Source organism: Myotis yumanensis, unplaced genomic scaffold (genome assembly GCF_028538775.1).
Source record: "Myotis yumanensis isolate MYYU_CA2020_CCGP unplaced genomic scaffold, mMyoYum1.0.hap1 SCAF_2, whole genome shotgun sequence".
Lineage (NCBI taxonomy): Eukaryota > Metazoa > Chordata > Mammalia > Chiroptera > Vespertilionidae > Myotis > Myotis yumanensis.
Window position 1 is genome coordinate 5,688,362 of NW_027223753.1, and position 19,045 is coordinate 5,707,406.

At 41.8% G+C, this 19,045-nt stretch overlaps 1 protein-coding gene across 7 annotated transcripts in view; it reads left to right on the plus strand.

Annotated features, from left to right (window-relative positions):
• The first annotated feature begins 364 nt into the window (after nt 1-364).
• The window catches only part of KIF1B (kinesin family member 1B), a 132,373-nt gene continuing 113,692 nt past the window's right edge, over nt 365-19,045 (plus strand). For 4 of the 7 annotated variants that reach the window (XM_070404057.1, XM_070404055.1, XM_070404056.1 and 1 more), the window contains exons 1-2: nt 366-634; nt 15,186-15,366. In XM_070404057.1, coding sequence (XP_070260158.1) covers nt 15,261-15,366 — 106 coding nt within the window. In that variant the 5' untranslated portion in view covers nt 366-634; nt 15,186-15,260. Of the gene's footprint in view, nt 635-15,185; nt 15,367-19,045 lie in introns of all 7 variants that reach the window. The other 3 variants (XM_070404052.1, XM_070404054.1, XM_070404053.1) reach the window with 1 other exon arrangement.

Here is a 19,045-nt window from a genome sequence, read left to right on the forward strand (position 1 = left end):
TTACAAGGCGGATCATCCGGTCGGTCAGGCGCGGCTGCCGCCGACTAACGCCCTTCTGGGGTCACCGGGGTGGGGACTCTGCGCGCCGGCTTCGCCCACCCCGCGCCCCCGCACCGGAGCGGGCTTCTAGGCCACCAGGGGGCGCCCCGGCGTCTCTGCAGCTCTCACCAGCCCCCTTTCAGCTCTCCCTGCGATTGGCCGGCCGCCTCGAGTTCTGCTCTCTGATTGGCCGCTGTCCACGCCAGTCGCGTGCGCAGGGCGGGCCGAGGTGACGCGCGGCGGCCGGGCTCGGGGCGGTGTCCCGCGCAGGCGGCGGCTGCGGGCGGAGCTTCGCGAGGACTGACGCGGGGCACTCAGACGGCGGCGGTCCTCGCAGGCGCCCGCGCGAGTCCGAGCTGCTCCGCAGCCGCCGCCGCCGGCCTGTCGTTGCGCCCCGGCCCCCCGCTCGCCAGCCCTCCGTGGCCCTCGTTGCGGGACCGGGCCGCTGCGTGATGGGGCTGAGAGGAGGTGCCCTGCGGCTCGCGGCGGCCGCTGCTCGCGCTGAGGAGCGTCCGTGCTCGGCCCCCCGCACCCCCGCGCGCCGCGGCGGCTGCTGACCCGGCCCGTCCGCCCATCGGTCCGCAGCGCGGCTGAGGTAAGACGGACGGTGGGCGCTGTTGCCTCCGGGCTAGGAGGGCCTGACTCGGTGGGGGGGGGGGGGGGGGGGGGCGGCGCCGGGCCGGGGTCCGGGCGGCGTCGGAGCGGAGGAAGCGCCGGGCGGGTCTGGAGCGGCGGGCACTGAGGGCGCTTCCCCACCGAGGCACCGAGTGGGATGGGGAGCACCGCCCTCGGGGAGTGGGGGGGCCCTCCGGGGCCCGCGGCGAGCCGGGGCTTGGGTGCAGCGGCCTGCTGGCCCCCGCAGCGCCCCGCACCAGCCCTCCGTTTCCCCGGGGCTGCCCGGCTGCGGCTGTGCCCAGCGCTCAGCAGGCCTGCGGCCGTCCGTCGGCTCCCGCCGCTCTGCGCGCCTTGCAGCCCCGTGGAGACGGCGCCGCTCCGTTCCGAAGCCCCCCTTTCCGATGGCCCCCGTCCCCGCTCCCCCGTCATGGCTGGCATCGGGGCCCCGGCGGGGGAGGTGGCTGTGCCTGTATGTCAGACGAGGGCAGGGAAGGGCCTCGGGTGGCGGGGACGCCGATGGCGCCCGCACCGGAGAGGGGAGCGGGAGGGAGGGGGCTCGCTGGCGGCCGGCCAGCGCGGCGGGCGGTGTGGTCGGCGCCCGCAGCCGGGATGACTCGGGCAGCCATGTTGGGAGGATGAACTGACAGATCCTGGCAGAGCCCAGTCCCGTCGCTGAAGGCACCGACTGACAGCCCGGGCAGCTCTCCGCGCGGGAGCCTTTGCCAGGAGCCACGCCGTGGGGGTGGGGCGGCCGCGCCGGCGGGCTCGTCATTGTTTGGGCCGCGCCGAGCAGCCCGGGCCCTCCAGCCAGAATCGGACTCCAGAACCGCCCTCTCTCCTCGGTGGGTCGCTCGCTGAGCTGCCAAGGCAGAGTGTCTGCAAGGCTCCATTCTGCTGGGGGTTGCAATACCGAGTTTTTTCCATCTCCATCTTCTACGGCCCAGGCGGTGGAGGCGGAGGCTCGCTCGGCGATGCCTTTACGTGCCCATGGCCGAGGGGAGGGTGGCGGAGGCCCGCACACCGGGACGGAGGCCGCGGGGCCGTGCCCGGGAGGGGTCGGCGTTCACGGCAGCTCCCGGTGCAGGGGGTAAGGTAGCCGGGATGTGCTGACCCCGGGAGAGGCCTGCGGCCGCCTTCCCCAGGACGCAGGTGGTCATCTCTGTGGAATCTGGAGGAGCTGAAATTAGAGCGTCGACAGATCCCTTGCTCGCTGTTCCAGGCAGCTGTTCTCCTGACATTGACGCGTTGCTTTGTGTCACAGACGGGTCGGTCTGAGCCTCAGGAAGGGCTGATGGTTGGGTGGGAATAGCTCTTACGAAGTGGTCTATCAGGGTGGATGTTTCCCTTCAAGGCTGGCGTTTTGTCAGCGTAGCTTAGTCATAATGAAATCCCAGCTCGAGTTCTTTAAGAAGCGCGGCGATGCTTTCTCATGAACGTGGTATGGCTGCTGGGTTAGGAGACCAGAGGGGGTGGTTAACGCACTGTTTGAGGATGGGATGGGAAGATTGCACGCTCGTTAGCATCGGAGAGCAGATCTGGAAGAGATCACTACCAGAATGCAGCATGAACCTGCAATCGATGGCTTTTGCCACCTCCTGGATGTGGACAGGCCCTGGAGAGTGCCATGCACACCTCCTTTGTGTCCTTTGCTTTCATTCACACTCCATTTCTTAATGAATGAGTTCCTATAACTTATGTTGAAAAATTAAAACATTTTGGGTAAGGTTTTCTAAGAAAAGTCGTAACACCGTCTTTTTGTTAAAACTTGGTTGAATCAAAAGTGGCTTCAACAGAAACTACTGGGGTTTTTTGCATTACATTAATATGAGAGAAGTACAGAATGTTTTAAAATTTCATGCCCCAATTAAGAAATACACGTTTTAAATTTTTACAGTGACTTTATTAGTAAAAAAAAAAAAAAAAAAGTCTGAAAAAATTGTGATTTAATATAATTTCAGCATTTGGTAAAATCAGACCTGATTGTTGATCTGATTGGAGGCAAGATTTTATGAGTCTGTGCCGCTCTGCCCTGATGAATGTTTTTCGAAAATTTGTCCCATTAAGTACAGCTCCTGAGGCTTAGAACAGACTGTTTTTGCTTTTCAAGACCAGATATGAACGCACTTTTTCTTTTTACCATCTTTCCTCTTTCCCTCTTTGAGTTTGTGCAGGGAATAAACTCCCAAGAAGAGTGCCAATAGAGTATCTGTCTCCACAGCCAGGGCTTTCTAGCCACTTCCCTGCTATGGTCTTGTCCGGGGTACAAAGTCAAGGACAACACTGGGCCCCTGCCTTCTTTTTGTAAGCCCCTTGCCAGGCTGCTAATCACAGCAGGTCTTTTCCAGGCATAAGCATATCCCTTTGGTCTTGTAAACTGATAGGATATAGTTTCACCAGGCTCCGAAGTGAAAGGTATAGCATGTCTACTTCATGTAGTTCTCTTTGAAAAATGGCCTTATTGGAACAGATACTGGTGAATTTCTAGAGTCCTCAAAAGGGTGTGAATAAATATAAATACATTTGGAACTTTTCCTTTGCAGCTCATTAGTATAGGAGATAAATGAAACAGATATGACTAAGATAGGAAAACCTGAAAAAGGTATTGTGTACCTCTGACTTTTTGGTGAATGGTCCAGTGATTCATTTATGGTCACTTTTATGACATTCATTGCTAATTAATTGAGAGTGCATGAAGAGATTTAATTCTTTACCTTCAAGGAACTTACATTTTACCATTTGAAAAGATATGGTAAGGTAAGGTAATTCCACCTCTTTTCTGTTATAATACAATTGAGTGTGCTGCTGCTGCCCATGCCATGGTGGTTTCCATGGTTTTTAGTCAGAGCCTTTCTCCCATAAAATACTTTTACCTAAGACTCAAGTGGTACTTTTATGGCTTTTGTGAATATGTTTTGTCATGTGTAAATAATGGGTTTTAAAATATTTTAAATAATATCACATTGTTTACATCAAAGCATATCATTCAACAGTGCCATCCTCGACCATTGCTGTATTTGATGACTTTGATACTTAACGTAGTTCTCTTGTCCATCTGAATTTCTTTCTTTTTTAAAAAAAAATATTTTTATTGATTTCAGAGAGGAAGGGAGAGGGAGAGAGAGAAACATCAATGATGAGAAAGAATCATTGATTGGCTGCCTCCCGCATGTCCCTACTGGGGACTGAGTCCAAAACCCGGGTATGTGCCCTTGACCGGACTCAAACCCAGGACCCTTCAGTTCACAAGCTGATGCTCTATCCACTGAGCCAAACCGGCGAAGGCCCATCTGAATTTCTGACATCATCCCAGCAACAATAATGATCATATCAGGTTCTTTCTATATGCCAGGCTCTTTTCTAAAGCACTTTGCACTTATTCACTAATTTTATCCTTACAACAACCATATGAGATAGATACTATCATCTCCATTTTATAGATGAATAAACTGAAACAGAGGCTAAGTGACTTCCTCAGGTCACTAGAAGTAGTAAGTAACCACCATGCTGAGCTTACTTTGTAACTAACTACCCTTAACCTTAAAATTCCTTGATTTCAGCTCAAGCAAATGCTGGTTTCATTCTGTTCCAGTAGCTCAGAATTGTGGCCACATCTTCTAACACATTGTCACCCTCAGATCTACTAAAGATATCAAATTTGCCATCAGATCTTAAACTCTGATCATTTATAGCTCTCACTTTCGCAATCTCTTTCTGTGTGTTCTCCCAACTCAAGTCTCCTGGACCATCAGCCTCTTCTAGATTTTACTTCCTTGTCTTCCTTTCCTATACTGTGACTTCTGGGGCGCATTGCTTCAGCTATTTTCTTGCTATGCAGTTTATAATTATTCTTTATTATTCTGCAAGGCCCACTATGCAGATGCCAGCCTGGCAGCATTTCCACCATCCAAACCCTCTGTTTTTACTCTGTGTCATGGAGAAACTTCACATGGTACTGGGATTAGTACCACGATTAATGTGTGTGGTCTTAGGTCTCCCTTTGGTATCTTTTCAAGCAGTTCTGCTCAGTCCCCTCCCCGGTTCTCCACAGTGGCTTTTCTAGAATCTTGATCACTTTACTCAGGCCTCCCCACTGCTCCATGCTCACATAAAACCTTACCTGCCACCTCATAGGGAAAAAAAGACATGAACTCCCTCAGCTTCCTCTCCCTCTGCTTACAAACTTCTCTGCCTTCTTTCTTACCCTCCTTGACTCCAGCTAATCCCTTGGCCTGTATCCTGGATATCACTGCCTTCTAATTTTAGGGGCTTAGGTATTGGTTACTCCTCTTTCCCCCTGGCAGGCGGTCCCCACAGTTCCTTGAATACAGCAGGTACATTCCCACCTTATGGCCGTTGCTCTCTTTCTTTTGCTTGGAATACTCTTCCCTGAAATCTGGTTGGCCGAGTCCTTCACTTCCTTCAAGTCTCACCAGCTCTTCAGGCCTACCCTGACCTCATTTATGCACCTGCACAGCACTCCTCCCCACTGCCCTCCAAACCTCCCTGACTTTGTTGTACTTGACCTCCCTTATAATGCTTATTATCACTAACATTCTCTATAACTTATTTTTAAAAATACATTTTTTAATTGATTTTAGAGAGAGAAGAAGGGAGAAGGAGAGAGAGATAGAAACATCATGCCTCCTGCATGTCCCCTAATGGGGATTGAGTCCGCAACCTGGGCTTGTGCCCTGACGGAATCCAACTGGTGATCTCTCTGTGCCTGGGTCAATGCTCAACCACTGGGCACTACCGGCTGGGCATAATTCATTAATGCCCTCTCTCCTCCTGCTAGGATGTAAGCTCCTCCATAGCAAGGATGTGTATCTGTGTTGTTCATTGATTTATCCCAGGGTGCTGGAACTGCCTGGCACGTTGTAGTTACCTAATAAGTAAAGTATAGAAACATTCACGTCTTTCTTAATTTAAAAAGGCATGTGGAGGAAAAGAAAGGGGGGGGGGAATGTGGGAAGAGAGAAATCCCTCCTTTGTTTCTATATGCTCCTAATTCCCTCTCTCCTGCCTCCCACAACCAGGTTCTAGAAGCTGCAAGGATACTTGCATTGCTACTTCTTTGCCTCCTAATTACTCCCAAGACCACCACAGACTAGGTCCACTTCGTTGACCCTGCTTTTGCTCAGGTTTCCAGGTCTTTATTGCTGAGAACAGGGAGCACCCTTCACACCTTTGCAGGATTGAAAGTATTGCTCATTTCACTCCTCGTTGAATTTTTGTCTGCTGGTGTTTTGGTGGGGCTAGTTTCAGTCTCTTGGGCTTCCTGCTGTTCTGGCCACTCACATGGCTATCAAATTCTTTCAACACCAATTTTTGTATAACTTTATTTGTATTAAAGGCTTACTTTATTTGTTTTTAGGAACCAGAATTTTGAGTACATACCATATTTCTAATGTTATATAGCAGACAAGGCTATTACAGGAAAGTTCTCTTTATTTATAAATTATAGCACTTACTGCATCTAAAAAGGATTTGAGCAGCTTACCACAAATAGCATATATACAAATGAGGCTGTTAAAATATGAATAAGAAAGAAAAATCTATGTAACAGGAGGAAAAGTAAATATATACCAACTGCAGCAATTTGTGTAACATGGTTATTGTAATTTAGTTGTGAAACTTTTGGAATTCAAGGTAAAAGGGACAGATAAATTATACAGTTTTCATTTTGGTAAAAGCAGGCTAATGGTTTGTCAAGAAAAACTTTTTTTCTGATAATAAATTCTAAAGACTTTCTAAAAGAAAAATGGTATAGTCATCTATACAAACATGTGGATACAAACATGTACATACTGAGTGTTTCCAACAGGTTATTAAGTAAAAGGAAGAAATGTTCTTCAAAGACCTTTGTAAAAAAAGTAACCCATTCACTTTCCAAACTGAGAATACAGCATTAAAATATCACTAAAGTCTTTTCTGTGAAAGAGATATGACTAATGTGGTTCAGGTGTATAACTTTCTATAAAGATAAATCCCGGCAGAATCTCATTATTTAACCCTGGTCAGAGCCTAGAGTACTTGTATACTATGTTGTCACCTAAACAAAAACAAAGCTATTAACCTTTGGGTACCGGTTTATCCTGTGGCAAGATCGACACATTGTTGACATAGAGAAAAGTTTGACCTGCATTCTTGCCCAGATAGATAGGTGTAGTCAGGGGCAGATTTCACAAGAATTCTTGACTCATGTCAAATTTTAGCCTGGAGTAGATGTTGTCATCCACTTTGACAATAGAGACTTCTCTGTTGGGGTTCGAGTAGCAGAGTTCCCCGTGAATCTGCCAGAATAAAATGATAGGATGTAGCTTCAGAGACTAGAATGAACTAACTATCCCAACTTTTAAGAGAAAAGGAAAAAAATCGCTCTCATTTAGAATTATTTGTTTTAAGCCATAGGAGCTGTTGTTTTCTTGAGCACCTTTTTGGTTTCTGAGAATAAAATCCTGTTATCAGTGCAAAGGAGGATCCTTGACTTCTTAATTGTAGCCCCATTTGAGACTGAAAATGCAGTCTGCAGGTGACTCTTCCTGTGCAGTCTGATTCTTGGCATTGGGTTGGAATGCAGAAAGCAGCTTTTCTAACATGTGGTCCATTTTAAGCTTTCACAGCGGGCTCATGGCTGATTTTTGTCTATAGAGTCAGAAACTAAGAATAGACAGGTAATTCATATACAAAAATAAATTTTTACATTTTGAAATGGGCCATTTTATCAGTATAGCCATGGTCAGTGACACAGTTTTATTGGGTCCTAAAACATGCTTGGTCTTCATGGAAAATATTAGACGGAGAGATGCAAAACTTATAATAACAAGGAAATATTCATAGCATCTCAAAATGAACTTACTACCTACCGATACTTTTGGGTACCCATTCTTTTTTTTTTTTTTTTTTAAATATATTTTTATTGCTTTCAGAGAGGAAGGGAGAGGGAGAGATAGAAACATCAACAATGAGAGAGAATCATTGATTGGCTGCCTCCTGCACGCCCCCTACTGGCCCGCAACCCAGGCATGTGCCCTTGACCTGGAATCGAACCTGGGAACCTTTGGTCTGCAGGCCGACGCTCTGTCCACTGGGCCACACCAGCCAGGGCTTGGGTACCCATTCTTTAAGTTATAATACATTCTTTGAAATGTAATTCAGTGGAAAAGATGATCTATATTATAAAAGGCCAGTGGCTGTAACGCCGGAACTACCAAATGACCAGTAACCAGGAGGTGCATGGAGCATCTCTCTGGCCTTCCCCCCACCCTACCCTCTGGGGCGATGGCAGCGTCAGTGGAGTGTCGCGGGGCGCCAGCAGTGTCCTCGGAGCGTGCAAGGCATAGCAGGATGGCGGACATGGCCCTGATGGCAGGCTAGGCCTAGGGAACCCTACACGTGCATGATTTAATCGTGCACTTGGCCTGTAGTCTTTTATTTTTTTAAATATATTTTATTGATTTTTTACAGAGAGGAAGGGAGAGTTTTTTATAGAGAGTTAGAAACATCGATGAGAGAGAAATATCGATCAGCTGCCTCCTGCACACCCCCTACTGGATATATGCCCGAAACCAAGGTACATGCCCTTGACCAGAATCGAACCTGGGACCCTTGAGTCCGCAGACTGACGCTCTATCCACTGAGCCAAACTGGTTAGGGCATTGGCCTGTAGTCTTTTAAATAAGCTTGCTTGTGTAGCAAATTGTACGAATATTAATTTTACTACTAAGAGACTTTTTTGGTTAAATTTTATTTTCACTTGTGAAAAATGTACTGAATAAAGTATAAGTGTAGGAGAGTTAAGTGAACTACTGACTGTATCATAGGGCAAAATGAAATAAATAGAAAAATGAGGTATCAGCACAGCGTTTTTGGGAGCAAAGAGAAAAGAACTTTTGACTCAAAGGAGGACATTAAGGAATGCATGAATTAATGCTTCCTGATTCATGGTGACATTTGACTTTGTCCTCAAAAGATATGGATTTATAATAGGTAAGAAGGGAGATTGGGTTTCCACGAATTGGATGTTTGGTATAGTAAAGTTGGGTAGTGAAAACTGAGACTAGGAAAGGAGGTTGAATTGTGGAGGCCCTCAAATTTTTAGTTTATGTTCTGAGGCTGTGGAAACCAATTGAACATGAACGGACCTCTGTTTTAGGAATATAATCCTGGCTGTTCTCTATAGAAAAGGGATATTACAAAAACAAACCAACTAAAACTAGCCAGTTAACTGCCATGATATTTTGAATTTAATTAAAAAAGGTCTGCCGCTTGTGTCTATAGACGCTTATGGCTTACAAATGGCTAGCATTATTTTGTTCTTGTTCACTTTGCTGAAAGGTCAGTTTGAGAATTAGTCTTCCTCTTAGGTTCCTAATAATCCAGGGTACCTCTGAAAACAAGTGAGAATTGCACAAGATCAAAATTAAGCAATTGGTCAGATATTTAGAAAAATTAAAATGAATTAGTCCTAAACGTTTTTATTTTTATTAAGTGTTTATTCCTTTATTGTTAGTGGATGCTCCTGGAATTTTTGCTCCATTCCACTTTCCTAAGGCTTCTAATTGTATGTCATAAGGAAGGAAAAGTGGTCAGAGGAACAGTCTAGAACTGAGGCTGTGTAAGTGATTCAGAGTATGTATGGCTGCCTTTCCTACCTGTCTTTATTCTTTTGGCTTTTCAAAATTTGGAAAAAGTATTTTTAGGCTATTTTTATTTTTCTATAACTTCTTTAAAATAGTCTGTAATTATTGTTTGTCATTGGAATTTAAACTCGATTTCAGATTTATATAATTGGCCATTTTTAAAAAAGGATCAGGGAGTTTTGAAGCTGTAATGTTTTGACGGACATCTCTGTTAAAAGAGATACTATTTATAATGGTAACAGAGTAACACTTCCAATTGTCCACTTAACTGTAGTTTCTTATTACTGTATAGAGTTTTAACTCACTGTGGAGATGGTTGCAGTATTATTACAGGACAGTTAAAGCAGAAAAAATATCTAGGTTCAGGTTGGTTAGAGAAAGTAATTTTAAAATGTACATCACTTTCAAAAAAGAATGACTGTTAACTTTTTTAATTAGGAAGAAATTTGAAATTAAGTTTATCCCGTTTCCTGTCTGTGTTTTGGAACAACTTTTTTTTAATTCCATCACTCTGTTGACATACAGTAACTAGGAATTCAACTAAAATATTTTAACCTCTATACTGTATATTCAAGACCCTGTGATAAGGGGGATTAGAAGCATGACTAAGATTCTGTTCTTGTCCTTAAGGAACTTAAAATCTACAGAAGAGATAAGAAAAGTAACTTATTCTGCCCTGGGTAGGATCAATGAATTGAGCAATATTAAATAGAGAAGCATTTGTATTTGGTTTGAGGAGTGGGGAGAATCTATGAGGGCTTTAGAGATGTAGCATATGAGAAGGTCCCAGAAAAATACATTGGATTTTGAGAAGTACTGGAGGGGAGGAAGCACCAAGTGGGTAGAGGGAATGTTGGAACAAAGGCCTAGGGACACAAAAACATGAGATACTTTTAGGAAGCCCTCTGGTGAGAGATTGTTAAGGAATGTGGATGTAAGGCAGTGTTTTGTGGGCTAGGAAAAATAGGTGGTTTATGTTGCAGAACACATCGAATGCCACTGTGGGCAGTTCCATCATTGCTTGGTCAACAGTAGAGAAGCTTTGAGGATCTTTAAGTGGACAGTTATATGAACAGACTTGTACTTCAGGAAGATGAATCTAGCAATATTGTGTAGTATGGATGGAATCAATGAAAATGGCAGTATTGTGTAGTATGCTTGGGTAGGAGTAAGAAAGAAAGTGGTTAAGAAAGTTAACAGTCTTGGGTGAGAAGTATTGAAGCCCTACAAGGGAAAGTGGTGGTAGAAATAGGTGATTTGGCAGTTGATTAGATGGATAGCGGAAACAGCTGTTTGACCTGTGTGGGAACAGGGGGATGGTGAGAACAGTAAAAGAAATAGAAAAGAAATGCAAGAGCCTGTGTTGTTCCAGGGAGGTGGAGGGATACTTTGACTTTGGTTGTGTTATGTAGAATGAAATGCTGGCAGGAAAGTTAGGTAGAGGAGTCAAACAGTGTTTTGAGAAGTATATGTATATGGGGACATTAGAATATTACATATCTTAGTGTTTTGCTTCCTAGTTGCAAATGAATATGTACTTTATAGCTAAAACCCAGCAAGGAGGTTTCAGCCTTTGTTTATTTGCAATTCCTTAATATCATTTGATACCCAGTCTATGTTTAGACTTCTATGATTATATAAAAAACATCTTTTTACAGATTTTCTTGATTAAAAAATCACTGCATTTGGTTGACAACTAACACTAGTCTCTTTAATTATTCCCCCTCTTCCATTTATTTGAAGAAACTGGGTGAGTTGACCTGTAGATTTTTTCCATATTTTGGGTTTGGCTGATTGTATCTTTTAGGTGTCATTTAAATTACTTCTTTCTTCCTTTATGTTCTGTAAACTGATAGTTAGATCTGAAGCTTGATTCTATTCATTTTTTTTTTTTTTTAAGGGTTTGGGATAAAAGCACTTCATAGGTTTTGCTGGGTTTCCTGTTGTAGCACATGGAGCATAACCCACCTAGGTGTCCCACTTTTAATAATGTTCAGTTTGATTCAGATGTTGTCGCCTAATCCATATACTGTAATGTTCCCACATCAACCAGACTTTCATCTAAGGCTTTTTAGCAGCTAGTGGTGATTGTTGCAGAGACCCTTTATACCAGTAAGGTTGGAAAATGGTGACATTCTAATTCTGTCATTTCTTTTGCATTTATTAGCTGGCATTTTTCTTGGAAGAAGAAGTTGCCCACATTGACTCTGGCTATTCTGGAATATAGTTTTGTTTTTTAAAAAATATATTTTTTATTGATTTCAGAGAGGAAGGGAGAGGAAGAGAGAGATAGAAACATCAATGATGAGAGAGAATCATTGTTCAGCTGCCTGCTGCACACCCCACACTGGGGATGGAGCCCGCAACCAGGTACGTGCCCTGACCGGCAATTGAGCCATGACCTCCTGTTCATAGGTCAATGCTCAACCACTGAGCCACACCGGCCGGGCTGGAATATAATTTATACAGGATATACAAATTGGATATGTACCCAATTATTTTATTTGCCGGTCTTCAGAATAATGAGGTTTTTTAAGATATTATAAACTCATGAATTTATATATTTGATGTTTTTCACTCTATTTGTACTATGTATATATGTATTTTTATATTTTAATTATCCCATCTTTGGAGTCCCTTTAAGTTGGCATCTGTGTCCCTTTGCCATGATCTTATTCATCTTTGACAGATTTCTTGCTTATAATCATACTAACATGTTCCAGAATCATCTTGAAATTTCTTGCCTAGACTTGGAAATAGCCATTTTTTCAAGAAGCCCAAGTTCAAAGAGATTTTTGAGAAAATAGCATTTTTACTTTGGGAAGCTCTTAAAGAACAATACAAGATAGAATGGAGTCATGTAAAATGATAGCAGTGTTCTCACAATGTGTTGGGGGCTATAAATGCTGCAGGAAATACCAGTGATTCCTGGAACATTTGGGCAGCCATTTTAGAAGAGGTAAGACTGGAGCTAAACTGTCAAATAGAGGAAAAAATGAAAATTCATACACCCATTGTAGGAGAAATTGTTAGGAGGAGTGAAAGAACAATATGGATGGTATAGTAAAGGAGCTTGACTAGAACACAGAGTACCTTGACTTTGATTTTGATTTTATAAGCACTGGGAAATGAGAGAAAGTATTTGAGTTTGGAAGTGAAATTGCAAGTCATGCTTTGGAAAGAGTAATATTACAGCAGGGTTAAACAGTTGCTTAAAGCAGGGTTCTCAGCTAGAGATTTGTAACAAAATCTTTGGGAAATTAAACAACCCATACCTGGGGCCTATCTCAACACTGGGGAGTTTAGGCTCATTTGCTTTTTTTTTTAAAATTAAATTTATTGGGGTAACATTGGTTAATAACATAAATTTCAGGTGTGTAACTTTATAATACTACATGTGTATGTTCATCACCCAGTCTAGTTTCCTTCTGTCACCATATGTGTTTCAAAAGACCTTTGTACGATTCTATTTTATCAACCCTAATTAAAACTAAAATCTTGCCTGACTGGTGTGGCTTAGTGGTTGAATGTTGACCCAAGAACCAGGAGGTCTGGGTTTAATTCCTGGTCAGGGCGCATGCCTGGGTTGCAGGCTCGATCCTTAGTTGGGGGCGCAGGGGGAAGCCGGTCAGTGATTTTCATCATTGATGTTTCTACCGCTCTCCTTCCTTCTTCCTCCCTCTGAAATAAATAAAAATATTTTTTAAAAAAACACCTGAGAAACCCCTAAAAACTCAAAGATCAGTTCCGCTATTCCAAGTATGCTAAGCATGAGTTAGTAAGGGCATAGATTGGGGTAATGACAATGGGAATGAGAGGAAGTAAGAGATAGAAAATGCAAATTAGTTTTTAAAGTTTTCATATGGCATTTCATTAATAATGTTAACACTAATAGAAGAATTCAAAGAGAGGGAAACAAAGATGACTCTTAAGATTTATGGTATGGGGCCAGATATAAATAGGAAGATTGGCAGAGATTGCTAGTTTGGGGGAGAAAGTAATGGGACATGTTAAATGTTGAGATGATGGCTGTATATCAAAATGGACTCTAGAGGTTGAAATGTGTTCTGTCTTTTTCGGACTGCTTCATTCATTCTCTCTTGGCAAAGTACGGTACTTAACTTAGATCATGCCAAATTGATTGGGAGGATTAAAAACTCTAAGCTTTCATTTGAAAAATGAAATGTTCAATATATTAAAAAAGAACTATCTGCCTGGCCAGTGTGGCTCAATGGTTGAGCGTCAGCCTATGAACCAGGTGGTCATGGTTTGATTCCTGGTCAGGGCATATGCCTCGGTTGCAGGCTTGATCCCCAGTGTGGGATGTACAGGAGGCAGCTGGTCAATAATTCTCTCTCATCATTATGTTTCTGTCTCTCCCTCTCCCTTCCTCTCTGAAATCAATAAAAAAAAAATTTTTTTTTTAAAGAACTATGTTTAATGTAAAATAAAGTAGGAAAGGGACTGGGAAAGGCATTTCAGCAAATATGAAAATATCAGTATTAATAAATACTGTAATCATTTGGAACAAAAACAAAAGTCAGTAAGCCAGGCAAAGGACTTGAACAGACAACTTTTACAACTGGGAAATTTAACTCAATTCATTCTTTCAACAAACATTTACTGAGTTCTTTCATCGGGTACTGTTCTAAGTGCTAGTGAATAAGATCTGTGAACATTCTGATGGTGGTGTGAGAGAGATGGACAATAGACATGTTTCAAAAAACAAGACTTCCAAATAGTGATAATGCTGTTGAGAAAATAAGATAGGTAATGAAGTAGAGAGTAGCTTTTTTTTTTGTTATGCCTTTTCTTGTGGAAAACTTTTGTAGTTGTGCAACGAGGTTAGCATTCCTACTTAGTTATGTGGAAAAAAATTGGTCAGATTTAAATTAAGTTCTGTTGTGGTTCCCTGCTAATTGCACACAAAAGTATTTTTCTTTTGTTTGGTTCCTGAATATGTTTATACTAGAGGCCTGGTGCACAAAATTTGTGCACAGGCAGGGTCCCTAGGCCTGGCCAGCGATCAGGGCCGATCAGGGCCTTCCTTCCCTGGCTGCCAGCTGCCGGCTGGGGCCTTCCTTTGTTCCACGCCAACCCCTGGTGATCAACGCACATCATAGCAAGCAATCGAATTCCCAGTCTCCCCGTTGAACTCCCAAGGAGACAGTTTGCCTATTAGCCTTTTATATACATAGAAGATTAACGGGATAGAGTACGGATTGAGATTTGGTTTTTCTTGTGGAAATTACTTATATGGATTCTTTTCACAGAAGAGTGTCTGTTTTGTTCTGTTGAGAGGGAAACCATTCCTCTGAAAAATATTCACATTTTTTCCTCTGTTTCTTGGAGTCTTCTCTGCTTATTGTACAGAACGGTTGTGAGGGTCAAATGAGATACATATGAAAGGATCTAAGTTAAGGAAATCTTTGAGTACATAGAAGTTAAAGGAGCGAGCTGGAACTCTTTGTCCTTTGCTGTTTAATTATACATCATATAACTGAATGTTTCAAGCTAGAATTGAAGTATACAGAAAGTTCAGTGCATTTCTTTAAAGTATTAAGTCATTTTGCAGATGGGAATGTACTTGTGTAAGAAAAACAGAGCAAGCTAATTGCCTGTTACTTTGCAGTTACATTTTTTTTTATTAAATTAAGGTTAGGGACTTTTTACGTATGGTAAAGAGGTAATGGAGTAGGAAAACAAATTTCAGTCTTAATTTTCTAATGGATAATTTACTGTCGAGAATATAAGACTTATAGGGAATGAGGTTTTTAGAAATGGAAACAAAAATAGTCCTAATATATAAGAAAGTAGCTCATATGCTCAAGTTAGCCCAAGCTTTCTTTAATTCTGACTGCCTTCTATGGAACTTTTTTATTTTCAAAGGAAACTTGAACATAACTTCAAAAGAAGATTTGATTCTTTATTTCTGGACTGCAATTATATAACAAGACCATCAGAATGTCGGGAGCCTCAGTGAAGGTGGCTGTTCGAGTGCGGCCTTTCAATTCTCGAGAGACCAGCAAAGAGTCCAAGTGCATCATTCAGATGCAAGGCAACTCGACTAGTAAGTACATGTTGTTTTCTGTCAGTTATATTTCACTTTTCTATTCTTCCTCCGTCCCTTCTTGCTGTGATCAAGATACATGAATATTTGGGTATTACCACTTACCACTTTATACTTTACTATTATTTTAATTTAATAATTGTATTTTAATTTAATAATTGTATTTTCATTTCTTTTTTTAAAAAAAATACTTATTGTTGAAAGTATTATATATGTCCCCTTTTTTCCCTCCATTGACCCCTTCTAGTCCGCCCCTGCCCTCCGCCCCAGGCCTTCACCACCCTATTGTCTGTGTCCATGGGTTATGCATACAAGTTCTTTGGTTGATCATCACTCCCCACCACCACCACTCTCCCTTGCCTTCCCTCAGAGTCTGCAGTCTGTTCTATGTTTCTGTGTCTCTGGATCTATTTTGTTCATCAGTTTATTTTGTTCGTTAGAGTTCATATATGAGTGGCTTTAGCATGAAAGACTATCCATAATAAGGTAATAGGGTTTACTAGTATTTATTAGCAAGTATCTACTTTATGTATGTTTAATGGTGTGGTAAGTACTAAACAGAATACAAAAGAACAGTAATCCATTGACTGTCCAAGAGAATAAAATTATTAGAGTATGTGGTAAAATTAAAACATTTTCTTTAGTTCTGGGTAGTTATGAGAAATGGGTCTGGGTCTGCTTGACTTTCTGACTTTGCTGTTTTTTTTAATCAGATGGATTAAAAGCTCATTAAGAGATTATTGATGGCTAATTTTAAAAAAAGGTGTTAGATCTCATTTTTTAAAGATACATAGCTCTCTTTTTTGCCTTATTTTGATTGCATAGAAAATAATGTCAGTTTAAGGTAGAAAAGTAAAATTACCCAAATATGATATTCACTCTGGATGAAAGATTTCAGATGTTTTCACTTGTGGTAGATAACAAACTGGAGAAGAAAATAAGATTTCTGGTTGGCCACCTTTTTAGGATAGGGCCATAAAATTTAAAATTTGTGAGGCTATGTCTTATGTATCAATTTTTGCTTATAACCCATAAAAAATCTCTCCAGAACTATTGAAAATATTAATATGTCTTTTTTAAAAATATATCTTTATTGTTTTCAGAGAGGGAGAGAGAGATAGAAACATCAATGATGAGAGAGAATCATTGATCGGCTGTCTCTTGGATGCCCTACACTGGGGATCAAGCCCACAACACGGGCATGTGCCCTTGACCGGAATTGAACCCAGGACCCTTTAGTCCACTGGCCGATGCTCTATCCACCAAGCCAAACCGGCTAGGGCTTGATATGTCTTTTGATAAAACATTAAAGAGGAAATGCCCGATTTTATTTATTATTTAAATATTTTTATTGATTTCAGAGAAGAAGGGAGTGGGGGAGAGAGATAGAAACATCAATGGTGAGAAAGAATCATTGATTGGCTGCCTCCTGCACATCCCCTACTGGGGATTGAGCCCACAACCTGGGCATGTGTCCTTGACCGGAATTGAACCCAGGATCCTTCTGTCCACAGGCCAATGCTCTATCTACTGAGCCAAACGGGCTAGAGCTGGTTTTTATTACTAAAAGTAATTAATAATTTGGTTAAAGTAGGCCTGGATATATTGTACTAGTTCTATAAAAACCAGTCTGTGGACCACCTTAAGCAAAGTGCTGAACTACCAATGGTTTTTCCATCATATTTTGTCCAAAACTTTTCTAGACTACAGGCTGAGTGTCTTTGCTCTGCCCTGCCCTTTCTGTCTTTCCCTTCCTCTTTGAGAGTCTACTAAACTGTGTGCCTGTAGGGAATTACAGAAATGTATGTACCATAGGACTTTGCCCTTAAGGAGTTTTTAGTTCAAGGTAGGAGAGATAAGATATAATAAAATAACCTCAATACAAAGTAAATGAAAGTGATAATTGCCATAAAAAAGGATTTTTAAAAAGTGCAAATGTGAGTTTGGCAAAGGGCACATGTAAGATTCATAGATGATAGGGCATTTTAGCTAGACCTTGAGGAATAAATAGAATTATAAACTAAACATCCAGTAAGTTTGGGGAAATTTTCAGAATTGTGGCTTATTAGAACTTGTGCTATGACTAGATATTGGTACTTCTCACCTTCATCTGGCTATAGTAGATTGCTTCTCGCATGTCAGTGTTCAGCAGGAGAAATTTGACTTTTAAATTACCATTAAGCTACTTGAACAAAAATGCTCTTTCGCTGAATTGGCCTTGGAAAAAGTAGGGCTAGTTTTCTAGCTAAATACTTACTTTGTCATGGCTCAGGGCTTGGAGTAATTGTGGTTCCTTGAAAGGTGTTTATTCTTGGAAAGCTAGTTATCTAATTGTATCAGAGTCGTTTTTCTCTAGGATTTTTGGCGTTTTTGGTTTTCTACTAATTTTTATATTTCTGTTGTTTTTTACATGGCAATTTATTAGTAATTTGACTAATATGCAATCCAGATGCTTTTTAAATGAGAGATTTTAAGTGAGCCACTTGCTATGTTTAGAAAGTATTAATGGCTTAAAAAAACAAACAAACAAACAAACAAACAAAAACCACATTGGACTTAAAGTTGGGAGAGAGCATGCATTTTGAACCTAGAATTGTTGAAAAAATGAAGTGAATTTGCTATAGCCACATGTGTTCGCTGCATTAAAAGACTTCTATGCTGGCAAGCTAGCCTGAACTGCTGCTCACAGGGATTATAGTTGATTGCAGATGGAATGTTCCTGCCATAAGATACCTTATGAAAAAGTAGAAGAGGGTGAAGGGTACTTTAGGGAATGTGCCAGATCTGAAAACTGAGTAGCAGCAGTTTTATTTAAGCACTTTCTGGTCTCAGAGGGAATATTTTCCATGGCACAGATAAATGTTACTGCCTTGACATTTTTGAGACCCGAGTGCATACACAAATGGCTTTGTTTAATAATATCCCATTATATTCCAAGTTTCTCCCACTTAGGCAGCATTTTTTATTGTCTAGTTACCTCCTTACCAGAGTCGCCTGCTGCATTTTGATGAACTTTTATTGTTTCTATTTGGTTAAGTGGTTAGAATTTTGTATTCTAGTCTTTAAGTCTTTAGATATTTTTTCTCTCATTAGTATTACCTAATTCTCACTTGCATTTTAGTTTGGTTTCTTCTCTTGGGGTCTGTGGATTGACTTCTGAGTGTCTGTCAAGATGGTCCTTTGAAATTATATGCAAAATAAAATCAAACAAAAAAAATGTCTTAAACATTTTCTTTGGGAGGGAGTAATCACTTCCATTACATTTTTAGAGATCTGTGTCCCCCAAAAGGGTTAAGAGGCACTAGCCTTGAATCAGAATGAGATCTCCTTAAGTCTTTTCTTGGATAAGCCAGGGCTAATTATAGTTCGATCAGACTAAAGTGTGAATTTCATAACATAGCACCCGAAGTGCTTCACAGTGTGGCTGGAGAAGTAGGATAAACCCAGCTCTTCATCTACTACTTGTCCATCTCTAACCATGGGCTCGGTCCTGAGAGATGGGATGTCTACTTCTTTTAACCTGTTCTTTGTCGGGATTCATTCTGTGAACTGTGTATCTTACACATGCCCAGTCATATTTCTCTTTATAACCTCTACCAAGTAGTGCATTCCTCTGGGAGTCACTAAAACTGCTGATGATTTGGGCATTTGAATTTCTAATAGCACTCATTTTTCTTAG